At 33.9% G+C, this 27,443-nt stretch overlaps 1 protein-coding gene across 1 annotated transcript in view; it reads left to right on the top strand.

The window, feature by feature from the left end:
* The window catches only part of megf6b (multiple EGF-like-domains 6b), an 81,621-nt gene that overhangs the window by 46,219 nt on the left and 7,959 nt on the right, over positions 1-27,443 (top strand). The window contains exons 13-26 of the mRNA XM_056363693.1: positions 180-350; positions 1,550-1,681; positions 1,810-1,938; positions 2,053-2,181; positions 2,864-2,998; positions 3,161-3,295; positions 3,383-3,508; positions 3,594-3,725; positions 4,124-4,252; positions 4,369-4,500; positions 5,218-5,346; positions 5,551-5,679; positions 5,981-6,109; positions 6,233-6,361. Coding sequence (XP_056219668.1) covers positions 180-350; positions 1,550-1,681; positions 1,810-1,938; positions 2,053-2,181; positions 2,864-2,998; positions 3,161-3,295; positions 3,383-3,508; positions 3,594-3,725; positions 4,124-4,252; positions 4,369-4,500; positions 5,218-5,346; positions 5,551-5,679; positions 5,981-6,109; positions 6,233-6,361 — 1,866 coding nt within the window. The remainder of the gene's footprint in view (positions 1-179; positions 351-1,549; positions 1,682-1,809; positions 1,939-2,052; positions 2,182-2,863; positions 2,999-3,160; positions 3,296-3,382; positions 3,509-3,593; positions 3,726-4,123; positions 4,253-4,368; positions 4,501-5,217; positions 5,347-5,550; positions 5,680-5,980; positions 6,110-6,232; positions 6,362-27,443) is intronic.

Raw genomic sequence — 27,443 nt, 5'->3', positions numbered from 1 at the left:
TCATTACCTGTTGCAAAACTATGTGCATATATGAATATATATATATGCATGAAAGCAAATTATTTAATCAATTGATGTATTTTTGTTTTGAAAAACTACATTTTGAAAGAGACAAAAAACTAAATGTATATTTTGTTGTATTGTGTGTAATTTATTTCTTCCCACCTATTACTCAATAGCGCTAGAAGATGCAATTGAGGCCCTCTCCAGCGGAGGTGCCATTGAGCTGCCTCTCATTCGCCCCCAGCTCACCTTGCTGCAGGACTACAGCCAACCCCTGGAGCGTTATGATGACTATGAGGACGACGAGGGCGAGCTGAGGGCTGAGAGTAACCTGGCAGAGAAGTTTGGTGAGTTTCTTCCCAAACCATTAACCACCCATTATCATTAACAGGAACCTCAACCTGTATCTGATTACCTGAGTGTGACTCCGGGAGGTGAAGCTGTCTGACAGACTCATTTAGTGCAGGCAGGAACAGAGCACAAAGTGGGGGTAATTGCTGCGCTTCACGCTCCCAGACTGTTTGTACATATTTTAACACAACAGCCTGTCTGGCAGGAATGCTGAGGTTTACATGTACCGGCAGCTGGTCGAGGTCTGCGGCAGGACGTCAGAGGCTTAGTGTTGAGTTGCCCAAACTTGATGGACTCTTGAAAAGCAGAAGCAGTTGAACATTTCAAGTTACTTCACTGAAAGTTGGAGTCTCACCTGAACACTGACTCTAAACCACAAATATTTTTAAATGGACAATATTTTGATGAAGATAAACTTTATTGTCCCTTGAGGGGAAATTTGTATTTCGCAAAAGTGCTGCACAGAGCTTCGTACGATGTACATAGAAAATAAAAGGTAAAAAATATGGTTTCCATGTGAACATAACATGGGTTATGTTTAACACTGTTAAAAAATGAAAACCAGATGTGTGAAAAAGGCAAAGTCTATAAATTAAATTGGATAACTAGATATGATGAAACAAGTTTAAGCAGTGTTGCTCTCTCTATCAGTCAGCAGTACACATGAGCCCATGCGATTAAAATAAACAAATGTAAAGTGGCAGTGAAAAATAAAACAAGAGAATAAACAGTAAATCTAAAAGCAATCACCTGTAAAGTGTTCAAAAGAATAAAACACAAAAAAAGTGAAGTCCAGGTGTGCAAGGAGGCAATGTGGTCTGCTGATTTTATTTTGTCATTTAATCATTTTGTTTATAAAATGTCAGAATATAGTGAAAACTTTAAAATCACAGTTTTTGACTCACAGGCCAAAACCCAAATATATTCATTTTTTATATATGACAAAGAAATGCTTAAAATCCTGACATGGAGAAGCTGGAACCACAAGGAGTTTGGCATTTTTACTATTGCCAAAACTGTTAATTTATTATCAAAATAGTTGCTGACTAATTTTCTGTTGATTGAGTAATTGCTCTAAATCTGTGTATAACTACAATCCTAACTTCACTGACAATTGCAGTAGTTTGTCTCAACATTGACACAATCATAATTATCCAGTCAGTGTTCTGCCCTAAAAAGTCTCTGTTGTTTGCAGTGTGTTTGGATGACACTTTCGGGAACGACTGCAGTTTGACGTGTGACGACTGCTCTAATGGAGGAAAATGTAATCCGTGGAAGAATGGCTGCGATTGCCCCGATGGATGGACCGGCATCGTCTGCAACCAGAGTTAGGACCTGCTCAACACACACCGACACTCCTGACACACAAGTGTACACTGTCACTACTGTATCAGTTTGTAAAGTCAGTCCTGAGAGTTTAGCAGTGATAGAAACTTTTACTTCTCAATCTCACAGCTTGCACCGAGGGCTATTTTGGTAAAAACTGCTCCTTTCACTGTAAGTGTAAAAATGGCGCCAGCTGTGATCCTGTCACTGGGAGCTGCCGCTGCCCGCCGGGAGTCAGTGGAGACCTGTGCCAGGATGGTGAGTGAGACAAAAAAGAATTTTTCCCTTTTCTTTTTTTCCTTTTTTTTTTTTTTTTAGTGAAAACATCTGAAGTGTAAGGCCTACTGTGATTTGCTTTTTTCCTGTGTGCAGGCTGTCCAAAGGGCTTCTATGGAAAACAGTGCAACAAGAAGTGTAACTGTGCAAATAATGGGCGCTGCCACCGAACCTATGGAGCCTGTCTGTGTGATCCTGGACTGTACGGACGCTTCTGCCACCTCCGTAAGTCCCACTGTCCTGTCACTTATCACCTGTCTATCACCAGACTCTCACCCTTGAACTTGGTCAGAACCCAAGATTATAAAAGTACTGATCTGTCACTGTGAATCTTATTAGCATTGCAGTTTTCCAATGCACTTTCAGCCTTGGACCCACATATGATTTCATGCACAGTCAAACCATTACAGATGGTCCAGAATGTGGCAGCCAGTCTGCTCTTCAATCTGCCTAGTAGACCACATGTCACTCCGCTACTCATCAACCTACACCGGCTACCGATGGCCGCCCGAATCAAATTCAAGTCACAAATACTTGCCTTCAGAGCGACTTCTGGGTCTGCACCCATCTACTCAATCATACAGGCTTATGCTCCTGTGTCGTCTGGCATTACCATCGCTGCACACAAGGCAATCACAGTCTACACTATCCTCATCTGTGGTTCCCCAACGGTGGAACAAGCTCACCGAATGCTATCAGAGCAGGGGTGTCCCTCTCTACCCTCAAGAATCTCGTTAAGACTCATATCTTCTGAGAGCACCTCTTCTCCTAACATCTCTAACACCCTAACATGCCTAACTACCACTTACTAGTCGCTTTGGAATAAAGCATCTGCCAAATGAGTGAATGTAATGTAATATTTTAATCACACTTTTCAGGTCCTTGTTTTTTTCATTTTCTCCTCCAGCTTGTCCAAAGTGGACCTTCGGACCGGGCTGCTCTGAGGAGTGTCAGTGTGTCCAGCAGAACACTCTGGAGTGTCACCGTCGCCATGGCACCTGTGTCTGTAAATCTGGTTACCACGGCGACACCTGCAAGGACGGTGAGCACAACGATAGAATGCTCGCAATTACATTCGTCCATATTTTGGTTTCGTTTGGGAGTTAATGGTCGATGGTTCAAAGGTGTTTTACTGTGCACTTACAGTGTGTGTTAGAGTTGTCTTAACTTGGTGAGTGCTCGCTCTGTTCTCCTCTGTCTCTAGAATGCAACCCAGGTACATATGGAGCCGGCTGTGAGAAGCAGTGCTCCTGTCCACCAGGGGTGTCCTGCGATCATGTGACTGGAAAATGCCTACGAAAGTGTCCTCCTGGTCGTCATGGGGAGAACTGTGACCAAGGTAGGGCGGTCCTACAGAGGACATGCTTTACTCCCGTTATTGTCCCCTTGTTTTAAGACGAACCCCTGCTTGTGTGTCTTGCATTAGACTGTCCAGAGGGACGGTTTGGAACAGGCTGCGTTCATCCTTGCAACTGCACCAGTGCCCCGTGTGACAAAGTGACGGGACAATGCAATTGTCCAGCAGGAACGTCAGGAAAGCACTGTGAGAACTGTGAGTGGCAACACATTTTTGACAGCTCAATAAATATAACCACCCACATTATACATAAAAAAAAGTAAATATTATTCTTTCACAGTGTGTGTGGAGGGATCCTGGGGTCCGGGCTGCACAGAAACCTGCCCGGCTTGTGAGAACGGCGGCTCGTGCGATAAACATAATGGATCGTGTATCTGTCCTCCAGGATTCATGGGAAAACTCTGCCAAAACTGTGAGTATCTGCTGGGTGCATTTTTTTTGGGATAAGTTTCCATAGCAACAAGCATTAAACACTCAACCAGCTGAGGAGGATGACAGCACAGTGGAATATTGAAATCGTGCAGTGGTGCAGTTTGGACAAGAAATGGAAGCAACATGCTAAAAGACAGAGGAGTAGTTTTTCTCAGTGATCTTCACCCGAATCCCTCCAGCAGCCAGTAAACCACCTCGGACATATTTTCACTGGGAAGAACAAATATAATTCCAACCGCTGGCTCTTGAAGCTTCTCTTGACAGCTGAATCACAGAACATAAACTGTCATGGGAACTTGCTGTGCTTCTCGGGAGATCTGGTGGAGTTTCTTACGGTAGATTAGTCGTGACGCTTTCAATAATTTTTTCCTTGTGCAGCGTGCCTGAGTGGACGATTCGGTCAAGAATGCCAAATGAAGTGTGTGTGTGAGAACAATGCTCACTGCGACCCGGTGAATGGGCGGTGCACCTGCGCTCCGGGCTGGACTGGACACAACTGCAGGAAAGGTAACAATAGTGAAAAAGATCGGTTACTACTGCAGACCAAAAACTGAATTACTGGTATATTTGCAAATGAAAAGATTGGATATGTATGACACTCAGACGTGATGTTTGTGTCGCAGCGTGTGATGCAGGACACTGGGGAGCTGACTGTGCAGGAACCTGCGACTGTAGAAACGGAGACGGCAGCTGTGATGCTGTGACGGGCCTTTGCAACTGTGAAGCTGGTTACACTGGAACACACTGCCATCACAGTATGTTGGTGTTTTTGTTACGGACTTTAGGGAAGTTAATTCTGATTGTAGAAAAATGAAAAATGCTGGTGAAAATTGGTGCAGTTGCTGCTTTCCCATCCATTCATTAAGAGTTTGTATGACCTTCATTCTACCACGAGGTGGCGCCAAAGTAAAGATTTCAAATCTTGCATATAGTGGCTTTAATGTTCTCCTAAATAATACAGTCTTGTCTCTGATTACCATCAGGTTCTTCTTGCATGTTAGGTTTATTTATTTATTTATTTTCGTTCAGTTCATATTTATTGTTTTAAAGCTATGCCTTTGTTTTACAGTTGATCTCATATGGTTCACTCAGTAGTTGTTCTTGAGTTCCTCAATTGTATCACATGAACTTTTTTATGCTTTTCTTGTCATGGAAATTTTGATTCAAATTTCTGTTTTTTTTTTTTTTTTTTTTGAACACTTGAAGGACTCTTTGTCCACATTGGCTTAAAGGTTGAGATTAAAAGTTTATTCTTGACCTTGGAAACAACAGTTCATAAACCAATCTCAAATTCAGAACAGAACATCTACTGAGTGAACCATGTGGTGAGGTTGAGTTGTCAACTTGTGTTTCCAACCACATCTTTCTTGTGTCGCTTTATAACCAAACTTGACCTGACATGTTCACTCTGTTTTGAAACTACAAATGACTGGTCTGTCAGTCTAAATGGTGTGTGTGTGGTATTTTCTCAGAGTGCCCAACAGGTATGTTTGGTCTTGGTTGTCGCCATCGGTGTCAGTGTGACAACAAGGCATTGTGCGACCATGTGAGTGGAGCTTGTACCTGCCAGGTGGGATGGACAGGAACCTTCTGCGAAAAGCGTAAGAGAAGCTCCTTGATCACGAAGACAAATTCACCTACTGAATATCTATATCTGCTATTGACAGGTAGTCTTTGTGTGTGTGTGTGTGTGTGTGTGTGTGTGTGTGTGTGTGTGTGTGTGTGTGTGTGTGTGTGTGTGTGTGTGTGTGTGTGTGTGTGTGTGTGTGTGTGTGTGTGTGTGTGTGTGTGTGTGTGTCTCTCAGCATGTCCTCAGGGTTTCTATGGGCTTGACTGCCAGGAGAAGTGTTTGTGTCTAAACGGCGGGAGCTGTGACCATGTCAGTGGAGATTGTTCCTGTCCTGCCGGCTGGATCGGTCCGTTCTGCAACCTGAGTGAGTGTGGGGTCTTCAGAAAGTTGACAGGTGTTGGCATCACTCTAGTGTTATGGAAAAAAAAAAATTCTGGAGCAGCATCGAAGCACCGAGAATGTCTGTTAACGCTGACTCACACTGGAACAAGAACACGCTTGGTTTCAGAGTTATTTGGGAAAACCCAGCCCAGCCTCACATGAGAAAGTACGGACTTCATGTTCCCCATGCTATGGCCTGTATCACTTACCAGACCCTGGAATTTCCACTTTTGATCAGCAGAGTTCATGAAGAGGTAATGATATTGTTGTCCCTCTGCTGGCAGCTTGCCCGACCAGTTTCTATGGGGAAGGATGTAACCAAACCTGTAGCTGTCGTAACAACGGCATCTGCCACCCGGCCAGTGGGCAGTGTGTGTGCACACCGGGCTGGACCGGACCCAACTGCACAGAAGGTGAGTTTACACAACAGAGCAAAGTGATCATCTACATGACAGGTAAATAAGAGATCACAAGATGGTTTTACCTGTTCACCCCCCCCCCCCCCCCCCCCCCCCCCCCCCCCCCCCCCCCCCTAGAATGCCCTGCAGGGTTTTATGGAGCAGACTGTCGGCAGCGCTGCTTGTGTCAGAATGGAGCCACCTGTGACAAGACCAGTGGAAAATGTACATGTGCCAGTGGCTGGACGGGTACAGCCTGTGAACTGGGTAAGACTCAGAGATGCTGTGAGTAAGAGTCTCTGTATGTGTTACCGCAAAACCACCTTCAGATGGATTGATGAAAGGAAAATTCTCATTTGTTACAACTTGGGTCCTATTTTTGTACTTTTGGCTGCCATTTATAACAACATTGTACTCAGACCTGGGAACACCAACCTCGCTATGGCAAAGGCCAATGGGGCAAGAAACACGAGACAGTTTCAGTCTACAGTTACATATAAATGTAAAAACTGTGTGCAACTGAATCAATTAATATGGTATTATAAAGTAGCTTTTAATCCAATAATAATTCCATCTTGACTTGCAAACAAGCAATGACTTTTATGATGTTAATTCCCTTTCATTTGTCTTTGCCACTTTTACTTAATTTACTTTTGAAAAGGTTTAATTACTTGTTTATATAACTTAGTTTTCTTTAGCCTTATTCTCTAATATATTAATGTTGGACACTGAATGTCTGTTGCCTCCTTGATGAGGTCGGTGGACTGTTAAAAAACACCAGGGACAATGATGGAAATAAGTCCAGGACTTTATTGCTGTATTCATGACAAACTCTGATATGTTGTTCTGTTTTGGAAGAGGTTTAGAGTGGTGTCAATAACTTAAACTCAAGTACTGTAGGTCAAAATTGAACCAAGATGTCAGTCTGTAAAATGATGGATCTTAACAACCCTCACCTTAACTTCCAAATAAGTCTGGCTAACCTGTTCATCTCATATGATCGTCTGACTACTGGTGTTTCTTGTTGGACTTGTTTCTACCATTTTCACCATATTCCCAGATTTCAGCAGTTCACTTGGTGATTGCAGTGTTATTTATTATTATCAAAGTGAACAAAGGACAAAGCTGCAAAAATTAGACCCATCTGGTACAAAACCAGAATTTCCGTTTAAGGACTGCTGCTTCTGTCTACTCTCTACATGCAGCAACTTGGGGATAATTTCCCACAGTTTTGTCCTGAAAAGTTTTTTTTCTTAACCTTTTCCTTATTTCATTATCCAAGTCAAGGATGTTGTCATGTTGTACAGATGGTAAAGCCTTCTCAAATAATTGATGAAAAACACTGAATGAATCATCGTTTCTGCCTTTAAATTGATATGTTTCGTTCTAAAATCTCACAATGACAAGTTCATAGCTTGTATTGAATTACTGATACGAATCTCTCACTGACCTAAATCTACTCATATTGCAGTTTTCAATACATTTCTACAAACTGAAAATAGCCAGCCAACAGACGAGCTGCATCAAACTACCGCTCATCACATTGTAATTAAACGGGACAAACAGCATGAGAAAGCAAATATGTCCACTAATGTGTAAACAATTATTACTGTTACCGAGGTAACTCTAATTTTGAGGTCATATTGCTCAGTCCTACAAACTCACATGAACACTGGCCCACTCTTCTTCAAGTCTATCTGTTTAAACCACCAGGACTTTTGATATTGCAAAACCCATTATAATGTTGGTTAGTCTGGACAGAAATGCAAAAGAATAACATTACCTGAACCCTGAAGTAAATATTTAAAACAGTGGCCTTGTGGTTGTTTTTACTGTGCTCAGGAAATACATCAGCCTGACTTTAATGTGCTGCCTTAGCTCATTTGTTTTTGCCTGAAGTCTGGTTATTTGCTGGCAGAGTTTTGTTTCTGCACCACAGCTCTGTAAAACTCTCCTTCGACCCGGCGATGACATTCCAGCTCGTTCTCCCTCTGAGCTCCACATCACACACTATCCTCCCTCTGAGGCTGTTACAACCTTTCCCTGTCGATCCATGCCAGGCCCAGCCTCCCTCCTGCTCAGGAAACCTCTAATCCTGTTGCTGGAATGTCTTTACCCTCTCTATTACCTCTGATTGCCAACTCCTTATTTATACTTGGACTACAAGTGACGCAGTCCAACTATAAATTATTGGGAGAAAGAAAACATTTTGCAGTCCTTTGCAAAAATGTGACGGAGCAGGTTTCCCTGTCACATGTGTTTTCTCACATCATGATGTTTCTGTTATTTCTGTCAAGTGTCAGGTCTCACAACCAAGGCCGGCACAAAGCATAAGCGAACTAAGCAGCTGCTTAGGGCCCCCGTGGCCACCAGGGGGCTTGAAATGCCCCACAAGATATATATAAATAAATAACCGTCTCTAATGCCTTAATATACTATGACTTTTTATACCTTATAATACTATGACTTTTTATGCCTTACTATACTATGACATTCTATACCATACTATTGTATGAGTTTTTAAGACTAATTATACTATGACTCTTTATTCCTTAATATACTATGTCGTTTTTATGCCTTACTATACTATGTTGTTTTTATGCCTTACTATACTATGACCTTTTAATGCTTGACTATAATATGACTTTTTATGCCTTATTATACCATGACATTTTATTCCTTACTATAAACTATGACTTTTTATGCCTTTATTATACCGTGACGTTTTTATGCCTTACTATACTATGACGTTTAAATGCCTTATTATACTATGACTTTTTATTCCTTACTATAAACTATGACTTTTTATGCCTTTATTATACCGTGACATTTTTATACCTTACTATTGTATGTCTTTTTATGCCTTACTATACTATGGAATTTTTATGCCTCATTATACTATGACTTTTTATTACTTAATATACTATGTTGTTTTTATGCCTTACTATACTATGACTTTTTATGCCTTACTATACTATGACGTTTTTATGCCTTATTATACTATGACATTTTTTACCTTGCTATATTATGACTTTTTATGCCCTATTATACCATGACGTTTTTATAACTTATTAGACTATGACTTTTTATTCCTTAATATACTATGACGTTTTTATGCCTTACTATACTATGACCTTTTAGTTTTTTATATCTTACTATACTATGTCTTTTTCTGCCTTATTATACTATGACTTTTTATTCCTTAATATACTATGTATAATATATATTATACCGTGACGTTGTTATGCCTTGCTATACTATGACATTTTTATACCTTACTATTGTATGTCTTTTTATGCCTTACTATACTATGAGCTTTTAGTTCCTTATATCTTACTATACTATGACTTTTTATGCCTTACTATACTATGTTGTTTTTATGCCTTATTATACTATGACATTTTATGCCTTACTATACTATGACTTTTTATGCCTTTCTATACTATGACGTTTTTGACTTTTTATGCCTTTCTATACTATGACGTTTTTGACTTTTTATGCCTTACTATACTATGTTTTTTTTATTTCTACAAACTGAAAATAGCCAGCCAACAGACGAGCTGCATCAAACTACCGCTCATCACATTGTAATTAAACGGGACAAACAGCATGAGAAAGCAAATATGTCCACTAATGTGTAAACAATTATTACTGTTACCGAGGTAACTCTAATTTTGAGGTCATATTGCTCAGTCCTACAAACTCACATGAACACTGGCCCACTCTTCTTCAAGTCTATCTGTTTAAACCACCAGGACTTTTGATATTGCAAAACCCATTATAATGTTGGTTAGTCTGGACAGAAATGCAAAAGAATAACATTACCTGAACCCTGAAGTAAATATTTAAAACAGTGGCCTTGTGGTTGTTTTTACTGTGCTCAGGAAATACATCAGCCTGACTTTAATGTGCTGCCTTAGCTCATTTGTTTTTGCCTGAAGTCTGGTTATTTGCTGGCAGAGTTTTGTTTCTGCACCACAGCTCTGTAAAACTCTCCTTCGACCCGGCGATGACATTCCAGCTCGTTCTCCCTCTGAGCTCCACATCACACACTATCCTCCCTCTGAGGCTGTTACAACCTTTCCCTGTCGATCCATGCCAGGCCCAGCCTCCCTCCTGCTCAGGAAACCTCTAATCCTGTTGCTGGAATGTCTTTACCCTCTCTATTACCTCTGATTGCCAACTCCTTATTTATACTTGGACTACAAGTGACGCAGTCCAACTATAAATTATTGGGAGAAAGAAAACATTTTGCAGTCCTTTGCAAAAATGTGACGGAGCAGGTTTCCCTGTCACATGTGTTTTCTCACATCATGATGTTTCTGTTATTTCTGTCAAGTGTCAGGTCTCACAACCAAGGCCGGCACAAAGCATAAGCGAACTAAGCAGCTGCTTAGGGCCCCCGTGGCCACCAGGGGGCTTGAAATGCCCCACAAGATATATATAAATAAATAACCGTCTCTAATGCCTTAATATACTATGACTTTTTATACCTTATAATACTATGACTTTTTATGCCTTACTATACTATGACATTCTATACCATACTATTGTATGAGTTTTTAAGACTAATTATACTATGACTCTTTATTCCTTAATATACTATGTCGTTTTTATGCCTTACTATACTATGTTGTTTTTATGCCTTACTATACTATGACCTTTTAATGCTTGACTATAATATGACTTTTTATGCCTTATTATACATGACATTTTATTCCTTACTATAAACTATGACTTTTTATGCCTTTATTATACCGTGACGTTTTTATGCCTTACTATACTATGACGTTTAAATGCCTTATTATACCATGACATTTTATTCCTTACTATAAACTATGACTTTTTATGCCTTTATTATACCGTGACATTTTTATACCTTACTATTGTATGTCTTTTTATGCCTTACTATACTATGGAATTTTTATGCCTCATTATACTATGACTTTTTATTACTTAATATACTATGTTGTTTTTATGCCTTACTGTACTATGACCTTTTAATGCTTGACTTTAATATGACTTTTTATGCCTTATTATACTATGACATTTTTTACCTTGCTATATTATGACTTTTTATGCCCTATTATACCATGACGTTTTTATAACTTATTAGACTATGACTTTTTATTCCTTAATATACTATGTCGTTGTTATGCCTTACTATACTATGACCTTTTAGTTTTTTATATCTTACTATACTATGTCTTTTTCTGCCTTATTATACTATGACTTTTTATTCCTTAATATACTATGTATAATATATATTATACCGTGACGTTGTTATGCCTTGCTATACTATGACATTTTTATACCTTACTATTGTATGTCTTTTTATGCCTTACTATACTATGAGCTTTTAGTTCCTTATATCTTACTATACTATGACCTTTTAATGCTTGACTATACTGTGGATTGTTTTGCCTTATTATACTATGACATTTTATGCCTTACTATACTATGACTTTTTATGCCTTTCTATACTATGACGTTTTTGACTTTTTATGCCTTTCTATACTATGACGTTTTTGACTTTTTATGCCTTACTATACTATGTTTTTTTATGACTTTTTATGCCTTACTATACTATGTTTTTTTTATGACTTTTTATGCCTTACTATATTATGACGTTTTTATGCCTTACTATAATATGACGTTTTTATACCTTACTATACTATGACTTTTTATGCCTTCCTATACTATGCCGTTTTTATGACTTTTTATGCCTCACTATACTATGTCGTTTTCATGACTTTTTATGCCTTACTATACTAAGACTTTTTATGACTTTTTATGCCTTACTATACATGACTTTTCATGCCTTACCATACTATGTCGTTTTTATGACTTTTTATGCCTTACTATACTATGACCTTTTATGCCTCACTATACTATGGATTTTTCTGCCTTACTATACTATGTTGTTTATTTGACTTTTTATGCCTTACTATACTATGACGTTTTTATGCCTTACTATACTATGAGTTTTTATGAGTTTTTATGCCTTACTATACTATGACTTTTTATGCCTTACTATACTGTTTTTTTTATGACTTTTTATGCCTTCCTATACTATGCCGTTTTTATGACTTTTTATGCCTCACTATACTATGTCGTTTTCATGACTTTTTATGCCTTATTATACTATGTCGTTTTTATGACTTTTTATGCCTTATTATACTATGTCGTTTTTATGACTTTTTATGCCTTACTATACTATGACTTTTTATGCCTTACTATACTATGACGTTTTTATGCCTTACTATAATATCACGTTTTTATGCCTTACTATACTATGACTTTTTATGCCTTGCTATACTATGTCGTTTTTATGACTTTTTATGCCTTACTATACTATGACCTTTTATGCCTCACTATACTATGTCGTTTTTATGACTTTATATGCCTTACTATACTATGCCTTTTTATGCCTTACTATACTATGCCGTTTTTATGACTTTTTATACCTTCCTATACTATGACTTTTTTAGCCTCACTATACTATGACTTTTTATGCCTTAATATACTATGATGTTTTTATGACTTTTTATGCCTTACTATACTAAGACTTTTTCACAACTTTTTATGCCTTACTATACTATGACTTTTCATGCCTACTGTACTATGACGTTTTTATGGCTTTTTATGCCTTACTATACTATGACTTTTTTAGCCTCACTATACTATGACTTTTTATGCCTTAATATACTATGATGTTTTTATGACTTTTTATGCCTTACTATACTAAGATTTTTTCACAACTTTTTATGCCTTACTATACTATGACTTTTCATGCCTACTGTACTATGACGTTTTTATGGCTTTTTATGCCTTACTATACTATGACTTTTTTAGCCTCACCATACTGTGACTTTTTATGCCTTACTATACTATGTCGTTTTTATGACTTTTTCTGCTTCACTATACTATGACTTTTTATGCCTAACTATACTATGAATTTTTCTACCTTACTATACTATGTTGTTTTTATGCCTTACTATACTATGACTTTTTAAGCCTTACTATACTGTGACTTTTTCACGACTTTCTATGCCTTACTATACTATGACTTTTCATGCCTTACTATACTATGACATTTTTATGGCTTTTTATGCCTTACTATACTATGACTTTTTATGACTTTTTATGCCTTACTATACTATGACTTTTTTATGACTTTTTATGCCTTACTATACTATGACGTTTTTATGACTTTTTATGCCTTACTATACTATGTCGTTTTTATGACTTTTTATGCCTTACTATACTATGTCGTTTTTATGACTTTTTATGCCTTACTATACTAAGACTTTTTCACGACTTTTTATGCCTTACTATGATGTTTTTATGGCTTTTTATGCCTTACTATACTATGACTTTTTTAGCCTCATCATACTTTGACTTTTTATGCTTTACTATACTATGTCGTTTTTATGACTTTTTATGCGTTACTATACTATGACGTTTTTATGACTTTTTATGCGTTACTATACTATGACGTTTTTATGCCTTACCATACTATGACGTTTTTATGCCTTACTATACTATGACGTTTTTATGCCTTACGATACTATCACGTTTTTATGAATTTTCATGCCTTACTATACTATGTCGTTTTTATGACTTTTTATGCCTTACTATACTATGCTGTTTTTATGACTTTTTATGCTTTACTATACTATGACTTTTTATGCCTTACTATACTATGACGTTTTTATGACTTTTTATGCCTTACTATACTATGACTTTTCATGCCTTACTATACTATGACATTTTTATGCCTTACTATACTATGACGTTTTTATGCCTTACGATACTATGACTTTTTTATGACTTTTTATGCCTTACTATACTATGACTTTTTTATGACTTTTTATGCCTTACTATACTATGTTGTTTATATGACTTTTTATGTGTTACTATCTATGACTGTTTATGCCTTACTATACTATGACTTTTTATGCCTTACTATTTTATCCCAATTTTATGACTTTTTATGCCTTACTATACTATGCCGTTTTTATGATTTTTTATGCCTTACTATACTATGGCATTTTCATGCCTTACTATACTATGACGTTTTTATGCCTTACAATACTATGGCTTTTTATGCCTTATACTATGACTTTTTTATGACTTTTTATGCCTTACTATACTATGACTTTTTATGCCTCACTATACTATGTCGTTTTCATGACTTTTTATGCCTTACTATACTATGACATTTTTATGCCTTACTATACTATGTCGTTTTCATGACTTTTTATGCCTTACTATACTATGACATTTTTATGCCTTACGATACTATGACGTTTTTATGAATTTTCATGCCTTACTATACTATGTCGTTTTTATGACTTTTTATGCCTTACTATACTGTGACTTTTTCACGACTTTTTATGCCTTACTATACTATGACTTTTCATGCCTTACTATACTACGTCGTTTTTATGACTTTTTATGCCTTACTATACTATGACTTTTTTATGACTTTTTATGCCTTACTATGATGTTTTTATGGCTTTTTATGCCTTACTATACTATGACTTTTTTAGCCACACCATACTATGACTTTTTATGCCTTACTATACTATGTCGTTTTTATGACTTTTTATGCCTTACTATACTATGACGTTTTTATGCCTTACTATACTATGACGTTTTTATGACTTTTTATGCCTTACTATACTATGACGTTTTTATGCCTTACTATACTATGACTTTTCATGCCTTACTATACTATGACATTTTTATGGCTTTTTATGCCTTACTATACTATGTCGTTTTTATGACTTTTTATGCCTTACTATACTATGACTTTTTTTGTGACTTTTTATGCCTTACTATACTATGACTTTTTTATGACTTTTTATGCCTTACTATACTATGTCGTTTTTATGACTTTTTATGCCTTACTATACTAAGACTTTTTCACGTCTTTTTATGCCTTACTATGATGTTTTTATGGCTTTTTATGCCTTACTATACTATGACTTTTTTAGCCTCATCATATTATGACTTTTTATGCTTTACTATACTATGTCGTTTTTATGACTTTTTATGCGTTACTATACTATGACGTTTTTATACCTTACCATACTATGACGTTTTTATGCCTTACTATACTATGACGTTTTTATGCCTTACGATACTATCACGTTTTTATGTATTTTCATGCCTTACTATACTATGTCGTTTTTATGACTTTTTATACCTTACTATACTATGCTGTTTTTATGACTTTTTATGCTTTACTATACTATGACTTTTTATGCCTTACTATACTATGACGTTTTTATGACTTTTTATGCCTTACTATACTATGTCTTTTTTATGACTTTTTATGCCTTACTATACTAAGACTTTTTCACGACTTTTTATGCCTTACTATGATGTTTTTATGGCTTTTTATGCCTTACTATACTATGACTTTTTTAGCCTCATCATATTATGACTTTTTATGCTTTACTATACTATGTCGTTTTTATGACTTTTTATGCGTTACTATATTATGACGTTTTTATGACTTTTTATGCGTTACTATACTATGACGTTTTTATGCCTTACCATACTATGACGTTTTTATGCCTTATATACTATGACGTTTTTATGCCTTACGATACTATCACGTTTTTATGAATTTTCATGCCTTACTATACTATGTCGTTTTTATGACTTTTTATGCCTTACTATACTATGCTGTTTTTATGACTTTTTATGCTTTACTATACTATGACTTTTTATGCCTTACTATACTGTGACTTTTTCACGACTTTTTATGCCTTACTATACTATGACTTTTCATGCCTTACTATACTATGACATTTTTATGCCTTACTATACTATGACGTTTTTATGCCTTACGATACTATCACGTTTTTATGAATTTTCATGCCTTACTATACTATGTCGTTTTTATGACTTTTTATGCCTTACTATACTATGACTTTTTATGCCTTACTATACTATGCTGTTTTTATGACTTTTTATGCCTTACTATACTGTGACTTTTTCACAACTTTTTATGCCTTACTATACTATGACTTTTCATGCCTTACTGTACTATGACGTTTTTATGACTTTTTATGCCTTACTATACTATGCTGTTTTTATGAATTTTCATGCCTTACTATACTATGTCGTTTTTATGACCTTTTATGCCTTACTATACTATGACTTTTTATGCCTTACTATACTATGACGTTTTTATTGCTTTTTATGCCTTACTATTCCATGACGTTTTTATGATTTTTTATGCCTTACTATACTATGACTTTTTTTGTGACTTTTTATGCCTTACTATACTATGACTTTTTATGCCTTACTATACTATGACGTTTTTATGACTTTTTATGCCTTACTATACTATGTCTTTTTTATGACTTTTTATGCCTTACTATACTAAGACTTTTTCACGACTTTTTATGCCTTACTATGATGTTTTTATGGCTTTTTATGCCTTACTATACTATGACTTTTTTAGCCTCATCATATTATGACTTTTTATGCTTTACTATACTATGTCGTTTTTATGACTTTTTATGCGTTACTATATTATGACGTTTTTATGACTTTTTATGCGTTACTATACTATGACGTTTTTATGCCTTACCATACTATGACGTTTTTATGCCTTACTATACTATGACGTTTTTATGCCTTACGATACTATCACGTTTTTATGAATTTTCATGCCTTACTATACTATGTCGTTTTTATTGCTTTTTATGCCTTACTATTCCATGACGTTTTTATGATTTTTTATGCCTTAGTAAACTACGACTTTTTATGCCTTACTATACTATGATGTTTTTATGACTTTTTATGCCTTACTATACTGTGACTTTTTCATGACTCTTCATGCCTTACTATACAATGCTGTTTTTATGATTTTTTATGCCTCACTATACTATGACTTTTTATGCCTTACTATACTATGTCGTTTTTATGACTTTTTATGCCTCACTATACTATGAATGTTTTTGCCTTACTATACTATGTTGTGTATTTGACTTTTTATGCGTTACTATACTATGACTTTTTATGCCTTATACGATGACGTTTTTATGCCTTACTATACTATGGCTTTTTATGCCTTATTATACTATGACTTTTTTATGACTTTTTATGCCTTACTATACTATGCCTTTTTATGCCTTACTATACTATGACATTTTTATGCCTTACTATACTATGACGTTTTTATTGCTTTTTATGCCTTACTATTCCATGACGTTTTTATGATTTTTTATGCCTTAGTAAACTACGACTTTTTATGCCTTACTATACTATGATGTTTTTATGACTTTTTATGCCTTACTATACTGTGACTTTTTCATGACTCTTCATGCCTTACTATACAATGCTGTTTTTATGATTTTTTATGCCTCACTATACTATGACTTTTTTATGACTTTCTATGCCTTACTATTCTGTGACGTTTTTATGACTTTTTATGCCTCACTATACTATGAATGTTTTTGCCTTACTATACTATGTTGTGTATTTGACTTTTTATGCGTTACTATACTATGACTTTTTATGCCTTACTATACGATGACGTTTTTATGCCTTACTATACTATGGCTTTTTATGCCTTACTATACTATGACTTTTTTATGACTTTTTATGCCTTACTATACTATGACTTTTTATGCCTTACTATACTATGACATTTTTATGCCTTACTATACTATGACGTTTTTATGCCTTACGATACTGTGACGTTTTTATGACTTTTTATGCCTTACTATACTATGACTTTTCATGCCTTACTATACTATGCTGTTTTTATGGCTTTTTATGCCTTACTATACTATGCCATTTTTATGACCTCTATGCCTTACTATTCTATGCCGTTTTTATGATTTTTTATGCCTTACTATACTATGGTGTTTTTATGACTTTTTATGCCTTACTATACTGTGACTTTTTCACAACTTTTTATGCCTTACTATACTATGACTTTTCATGCCTTACTATACTATGACTTTTTTATGACTTTTTATGACTTTTTATGCCTTACTATACTGTGACTTTTTCACGACTTTTTATGCCTTACTATACTATGACTTTTTTATGACTTTTTATGCCTTACTATACTATGACGTTTTTATGACTTTTTATGCCTTACTATAATGTGACTTTTTCACGACTTTTTATGCCTTACTATACTATGACTTTTTATGCCTTACTATACTATGCTGTTTTTATGACTTTTTATGCCTTACTATACTATGACTTTTTATGCCTTACTATACTGTGACTTTTTCACGACTTTTTATGCCTTACTATACTATGACTTTTCATGCCTTACTATACTATGCTGTTTTTATGGCTTTTTATGCCTTACTATACTATGTCGTTTTTATGGCTTTTTATGCCTTACTATACTATGACGTTTTTATGCCTTTCTATACTATGCCATTTTTATGACCTCTATGCCTTACTATTCTATGCCGTTTTTATGATTTTTTATGACTTTTTATGCCTTACTATACTATGGTGTTTTTATGACTTTTTATGCCTTACTATACTGTGACTTTTTCACAACTTTTTATGCCTTACTATACTATGACTTTTCATGCCTTACTATACTATGACTTTTTTATGACTTTTTATGCCTTACTATACTATGCCTTTTTTATGACTTTTTATGCCTTACTATACTATGTCGTTTTTATGACTTTTTATGCCTTACTATACTATGACGTTTTTATGACTTTTTATGCCTTACTATACTATGACGTTTTTATGACTTTTTATGCCTTACTATACTAAGACTTTTTCATGACTTTTTATGCCTTACTATGATGTTTTTATGGCTTTTTATGCCTTACTATACTATGACTTTTTTAGCCTCATCATACTATGACTTTTTATGCTTTACTATACTATGTCGTTTTTATGACTTTTTATGCGTTACTATACTATGACGTTTTTATGACTTTTTATGCGTTACTATACTATGACGTTTTTATGCCTTACTATACTATGTCGTTTTCATGACTTTTTATGCCTTACTATACTATGACATTTTTATGCCTTACTATACTATGACGTTTTTATGCCTTACGATACTATCACGTTTTTATGAATTTTCATGCCTTACTATACTATGTCGTTTTTATGACTTTTTATGCCTTACTATACTATGCTGTTTTTATGACTTTTTATGCCTTACTATACTGTGACTTTTTCACGACTTTCTATGCCTTACTATACTATGACTTTTCATGCCTTACTATACTATGACATTTTTATGGCTTTTTATGCCTTACTATACTATGTCGTTTTTATGACTTTTTATGCCTTACTATACTATGACTTTTTTTGTGACTTTTTATGCCTTACTATACTATGACTTTTTTATGACTTTTTATGCCTTACTATACTATGTCGTTTTTATGACTTTTTATGCCTTACTATACTAAGACTTTTTCACGTCTTTTTATGCCTTACTATGATGTTTTTATGGCTTTTTATGCCTTACTATAACTATGACTTTTTTAGCCTCATCATATTATGACTTTTTATGCTTTACTATACTATGTCGTTTTTATGACTTTTTATGCGTTACTATATTATGACGTTTTTATGACTTTTTATGCGTTACTATACTATGACGTTTTTATGCCTTACCAGACTATGACGTTTTTATGCCTTACTATACTATGACGTTTTTATGCCTTACGATACTATCACGTTTTTATGTATTTTCATGCCTTACTATACTATGTCGTTTTTATGACTTTTTATACCTTACTATAATATGCTGTTTTTATGACTTTTTATGCTTTACTATACTATGACTTTTTATGCCTTACTATACTATGACGTTTTTATGACTTTTTATGCCTTACTATACTATGTCTTTTTTATGACTTTTTATGCCTTACTATACTAAGACTTTTTCACGCCTTTTAATGCCTTACTATGATGTTTTTATGGCTTTTTATGCCTTACTATACTATGACTTTTTTATGCCTTACTATACTATGACATTTTTATGACTTTTTATGCCTTACTATACTATGTCGTTTTTATGACTTTTTATGCGTTACTATATTATGACGTTTTTATGACTTTTTATGCGTTACTATACTATGACGTTTTTATGCCTTACCATACTATGACGTTTTTATGCCTTACTATACTATGACGTTTTTATGCCTTACGATACTATCACGTTTTTATGAATTTTCATGCCTTACTATACTATGTCGTTTTTATGATTTTTTATGCCTTACTATACTATGCTGTTTTTATGACTTTTTATGCTTTACTATACTATGACTTTTTATGCCTTACTATACTGTGAGTTTTTCACGACTTTTTATGCCTTACTATACTATGACTTTTCATGCCTTACTATACTATGACATTTTTATGGCTTTTTATGCCTTACTATACTATGTCGTTTTTATGACTTTTTATGCCTTACTATACTATGACTTTTTTATGACTTTTTATGCCTTACTATACTATGACGTTTTTATGACTTTTTATGCCTTACTATACTAAGACTTTTTCACGACTTTTTATGCCTTACTATGATGTTTTTATGGCTTTTTATGCCTTACTATACTATGACGTTTTTATGACTTTTTATGCCTTACTATACTAAGACTTTTTCACAACTTTTTATGCCTTATTATACTATGACGTTTTTATGACTTTTTATGCCTTACTATTCTGACTTTTTTATGACTTTTTATGCCTTACTTTACTATGACTTTTTATGCCTTTTTATACTATGCTGTTTTTATGACTTTTTATGCCTTACTATACTATGTCGTTTTTATGCCTTACTATACTATGCTTTTTTCATGACTTTTTATGCCTTACTATACTATGCCTTTTTTATGACTTTTTATGCCTTACTATACTATGTCTTTTTCATGACTTTTTATGCCTAACTATACTATGACTTTTTCATGACTTTTTATGCCTTACTATTCTATGACTTTTTTATGACTTTTTATGCCTCACTATACTATGACTTTTTATGCCTTACTATACTATGTTGTTTATTTGACTTTTTATGCCTTACTATACTATGCCGTATTTATGACTTTTTATGCCTTACTATACTATGACGTTTTTATGCCTTACTATACTATGACGTTTTTATGACTTTTTATGCCTTACTATACTGTCATTTTTATCACTCTTTATGCCTCACTATACTATGACTTTTTATGCCTTACTATACTATGACTTTTTATGCCTTACTATACTATGCTTTTTTTTATGACTTTTTATGCCTTACTATACTATGCTTTTTTATGACTTTTTATGCCTAACTATACTTTGACTTTTTCATGACTTTTTATGCCTTACTATTCTATGCCGTTTTTATGACTTTTTATGCCTCACTATACTATGACTTTTTCATGACTTTTTATGCCTTACTATTCCATGACTTTTTTGACTTTTTATGCCTCACTATACTATGACTTTTTCATGACTTTTCATGCCTTACTATACTATGACTTTTTATGCCTTACTATACTATGTTGTTTATTCGACTTTTTATGCCTTACTATACTATGACTTTTTATGCCTTACTATACTATGCCGTTTTTATGACTTTTTATGCCTTACTATACTATGAATTTTCATGCCTTATTATACCATGTCGTTTTTATGACTTTTTATGCCTTACTATACTGACATTTTTATGCCTTACTATACGATGACTTTTTATGCTTTACTATAATATGCCCTTTTTCTGACTTTTTATGCCTTACTATACTATGCTGTTTTTATGACTTTTTATGCCTTACTATAATATGTTGTTTTTATGACTTTTTATGCCTTACTATACTATGCCGTTTTTATGACTTTTTATGCCTTACTATACTATGTCGTTTTTATGACTTCTTATGCCTTACTATACTATGACTTTTTCATGACTTTTTATGCCTTAGTATTCTATGACTTTTTTTATGACTTTTTATGCCTCACTATACTATGACTTTTTCATGACTTTTTATGCCTTACTATACTATGTTGTTTATTTGACTTTTTATGCCTTACTATACTATGACTTTTTATGCCTTACTATACTATGCCGTTTTTATGACTTTTTATGCCTTACTATACTATGATGTTTTTATGACTTTTTATGCCTTACTATACTATGACGTTTTATGCCTTACTATACTATGTTGTTTATTTGACTTTTTATGCCTTACTATACTATGACTTTTTATGCCTTACTATACTGACATTTTTATGCCTTACTATACTATGACTTTTTATGCCTTACTATACTATGACTTTTTATGCTTTACTATACTATGCCGTTTTTATGACTTTTTATGCCTTACTATACTGACATTTTTATGCCTTACTATACTATGACTTTTTATGCCTTACTATACTATGACTTTTTATGCTTTACTATACTATGCCGTTTTTATGACTTTTTATGCCTTACTATACTATGACCTTTTAATGCTTTACTATGACTTATTTTGCCTTACTATACTATGACTTTTTATGCTTCACTATACTATGACTATTTATGCTTTAAGATACTATGACGTTTTTGTGCCTTACTATACTATGTCACAGCTTGGCTCAACAGCTGGACAACCAGGAAGGGGAAACAACACGACTTGGCATATAAGGTTCAATAATTTATTTACAAAAAGAAAATAACATTTAGGTCAACCAATAACAAAGAAACAATAAATAAAAGAAAGGCCACAGCTGCCATCAGGTCTGCCGGAAGCGTGGGATCATCAATGACACCAACAGCCAGAGTGCGAACAGGGAGGGTAGCCAGAGAGAGAGCGCCCAGACAGCACTTAAGGGAGATGCCTTTGTGGTGCACACCGGGCCCAGGTGTAGCACATCAGGCTGATCCTGATCCCTGCAGTCAGCACCTGAAAAAACAACAACAAAAAGAAAGGGGGACATGTACTGCCCTGTTTGAGGGGTTGTCAACTATGACTTTTTTATACCTTTATTGAGTTTCTATGCCTTATTATACCATGACTTTTTGGGCTCACCATACTATGACGGTTTTTATGCCTTACTATGAAATGTTATACCTTACTATAGTATGACTTCATGACTTACAATATTGTGACGTTTTTATGCCTTACTATACTATGATGTTTTTATGACTTTTTATGCCTTACTATTCTGACTTTTTTATGACTTCTTATTCCTTACTATTCTATGACGTTTTTATGAATTTTCATGCCTTACTATACTATGTCGTTTTTATGACTTTTTATGCCTTACTTTACTATGACTTTTTATGCTTTACTATACTATGCCGTTTTTATGACTTTTTATGCCTTACTATACTATGACCTTTTAATGCTTTACTATGACTTATTTTGCCTTACTATACTATGACTTTTTATGCTTCACTATACTATGACTATTTATGCTTTAAGATACTATGACGTTTTTGTGCCTTACTCTACTATGTCACAGCTTGGCTCAACAGCTGGACAACCAGGAAGGGGAAACAACACGACTTGGCATATAAGGTTCAATAATTTATTTACAAAAAGAAAATAACATTTAGGTCAACCAATAACAAAGAAACAATAAATAAAAGAAAGGCCACAGCTGCCATCAGGTCTGCCGGAAGCGTGGGATCATCAATGACACCAACAGCCAGAGTGCGAACAGGGAGGGTAGCCAGAGAGAGAGCGCCCAGACAGCACTTAAGGGAGATGCCTTTGTGGTGCACACCGGGCCCAGGTGTAGCACATCAGGCTGATCCTGATCCCTGCAGTCAGCACCTGAAAAAACAACAACAAAAAGAAAGGGGGACATGTACTGCCCTGTTTGAGGGGTTGTCAACTATGACTTTTTTATACCTTTATTGAGTTTCTATGCCTTATTATACCATGACTTTTTGGGCTCACCATACTATGACGGTTTTTATGCCTTACTATGAAATGTTATACCTTACTATAGTATGACTTCATGACTTACAATATTGTGACGTTTTTATGCCTTACTATACTATGATGTTTTTATGACTTTTTATGCCTTACTATTCTGACTTTTTTATGACTTCTTATTCCTTACTATTCTATGACGTTTTTATGACTTTTTATGCCTTACTATACTATGTCGTTTTTATGACTTTTTATGCCTTACTTTACTATGACTTTTTATGCCTTATTATACTATGACTTTTTTTGCCTCACTATACTATGACCTTTTAATGCTTTACTATGACTTTTTATGCCTTACTTTACTATGACTTTTCATGACTTTTTATGCCTTACTATACTATGACGTTTTTATGAATTTTCATGCCTTACTATACTATGTCGTTTTTATGACTTTTTATGCCTTACTATACTATGACTTTTTATGCCTTACTATACTATGACTTTTTTATGACTTTTTTATGCCTTACTATACTATGACTTTTCATGCCTTACTATACTATGATGTTTTTATGGCTTTTTATGCCTTACTATACTATGTAGTTTTTATGACTTTTTATGCCTTACTATACTACGACTTTTTTATGACTTCTTATGCCTGACTATAATATGACTTTTCATGCCTTACTGTACTATGACGTTTTTATGACTTTTTATGCCTTACTATACTATGACTTTTTATGCCTTACTATACTATGCTGTTTTTATGAATTTTCATGCCTTACTATACTATGTCGTTTTTATGACCTTTTATGCCTTACTATACTATGACTTTTTATGCCTTACTATACTATGACTTTTTATGCCTTACTATACTATGCCGTATGTATGACTTTTTATGCCTTACTATACTATGCTGTTTTTATGACTTTTTATGCCTTACTATACTATGACTTTTTATGCCTTACTATACTGTGACTTTTTCACGACTTTTTATGCCTTACTATACTATGACTTTTCATGCCTTACTATACTATGATGTTTTTATGGCTTTTTATGCCTTACTATACTATGTAGTTTTTATGACTTTTTATGCCTTACTATACTACGACTTTTTTATGACTTCTTATGCCTGACTATAATATGACTTTTCATGCCTTACTGTACTATGACGTTTTTATGCCTTACTATACTATGACTTTTTATGCCTTACTATACTATGACTCTTTATGCCTTACTATACTATGCCGTATGTATGACTTTCTATGCCTTACTATACTATGAATTTGTATGCCTTATTATACTATGTCGTTTTTATGACGTTTATGCCTTACTATACTATGACTTTTTTTGCCTCACTATACTATGTCGTTTTTATGACTTTTTATGCCTTACTATACTGACATTTTTATGCCTTACTATACTGACATTTTTATGCCTTACTATACTATGACTTTTTATGCCTTACTATACTATGCCCTTTTTATGACTTTTTATGCCTTACTATACTATGACTTTTTATGACTTACTATACTATGTTGTTTATTTGACTTTTTATGCCTTACTATTCTATGACTTTTTATGCCTTACTATACTATGTTGTTTATTTGACTTTTTATGCCTTACTATACTATGTCGTTTTTATGACTTTTTATGCCTTACTATACTATGAATTTTTATGCCTTACTATACTATGAATTTTCATGCCTTACTATACTATGACTTTTTTATGACTTTTTATGCCTTACTATACTATGACTTTTTATGCCTTACTATACTATGACTTTTTTATGACTTTTTATGCCTTACTATACTATGTTGTTTTTATGCCTTACTATTCTATGACTTTTTATGCCTCACTATACTATGACTTTTTCATGACTTTTTATGCCTTACTATACTATGTTGTTTATTCGACTTTTTATGCCTTATTATACTATGACTTTTTATGCCTTACTATACTATGCCGTTTTTATGACTTTTTATGCCTTACTATACTATGAATTTTCATGCCTTACTATACGATGACTCTTTATGCTTTACTATAATATGCCCTTTTTCTGACTTTTTATGCCTTACTATACTATGCTGTTTTTATGACTTGTTATGCCTTACTATAATATGTTGTTTTTATGACTTTTTATGCCTTACTTTACTATGACTTTTTATGCCTTTTTATACTATGCTGTTTTTATGACTTTTTATGCCTTACTATACTATGCTTTTTTCATGACTTTTTATGCCTTACTATACTATGACGTTTTTATGAATTTTCATGCCTTACTATACTATGTCGTTTTTATGACTTTTTATGCCTTACTATACTATGACTTTTTATGCCTTACTATACTGTGACTTTTTCACGACTTTTTATGCCTTACTATACTATGACTTTTCATGCCTTACTATACTATGATGTTTTTATGGCTTTTTATGCCTTACTATACTATGTAGTTTTTATGACTTTTTATGCCTTACTATACTACGACTTTTTTATGACTTCTTATGCCTGACTATAATATGACTTTTCATGCCTTACTGTACTATGACGTTTTTATGCCTTACTATACTATGACTTTTTATGCCTTACTATACTATGCTGTTTTTATGAATTTTCATGCCTTACTATACTATGTCGTTTTTATGACCTTTTATGCCTTACTATACTATGACTTTTTATGCCTTACTATACTATGACTTTTTATGCCTTACTATACTATGCCGTATGTATGACTTTCTATGCCTTACTATACTATGAATTTGTATGCCTTATTATACTATGTCGTTTTTATGACGTTTATGCCTTACTATACTATGACTTTTTTTGCCTCACTATACTATGTCGTTTTTATGACTTTTTATGCCTTACTATACTGACATTTTTATGCCTTACTATACTATGACTTTTTATGCCTTACTATACTATGCCCTTTTTATGACTTTTTATGCCTTACTATACTATGCTGTTTTTATGACTTTTTATGCCTTACTATACTGACATTTTTATGCCTTACTATACTATGACTTTTTATGCCTTACTATACTATGTTGTTTTTATGACTTTTTATGCCTTACTATACTATGACGTTTTTATGACTTTTTATGCCTTACTATACTATGACTTTTTATGCCTTACTATACTATGTCGTTTTTATGACGTTTATGCCTTACTATACTATGACTTTTTTTGCCTCACTATACTATGTCGTTTTTATGACTTTTTATGCCTTACTATACTGACATTTTTATGCCTTACTATACTGACATTTTTATGCCTTACTATACTATGACTTTTTATGCCTTACTATACTATGCCCTTTTTATGACTTTTTATGCCTTACTATACTATGCTGTTTTTATGACTTTTTATGCCTTACTATACTATGACTTTTTATGACTTACTATACTATGTTGTTTATTTGACTTTTTATGCCTTACTATTCTATGACTTTTTATGCCTTACTATACTATGTTGTTTA

The sequence above is a fragment of the Seriola aureovittata genome, chromosome 2 (genome assembly GCF_021018895.1).
Source record: "Seriola aureovittata isolate HTS-2021-v1 ecotype China chromosome 2, ASM2101889v1, whole genome shotgun sequence".
NCBI lineage: Eukaryota > Metazoa > Chordata > Actinopteri > Carangiformes > Carangidae > Seriola > Seriola aureovittata.
This window is presented reverse-complemented; position numbering and strand designations above follow the sequence as displayed.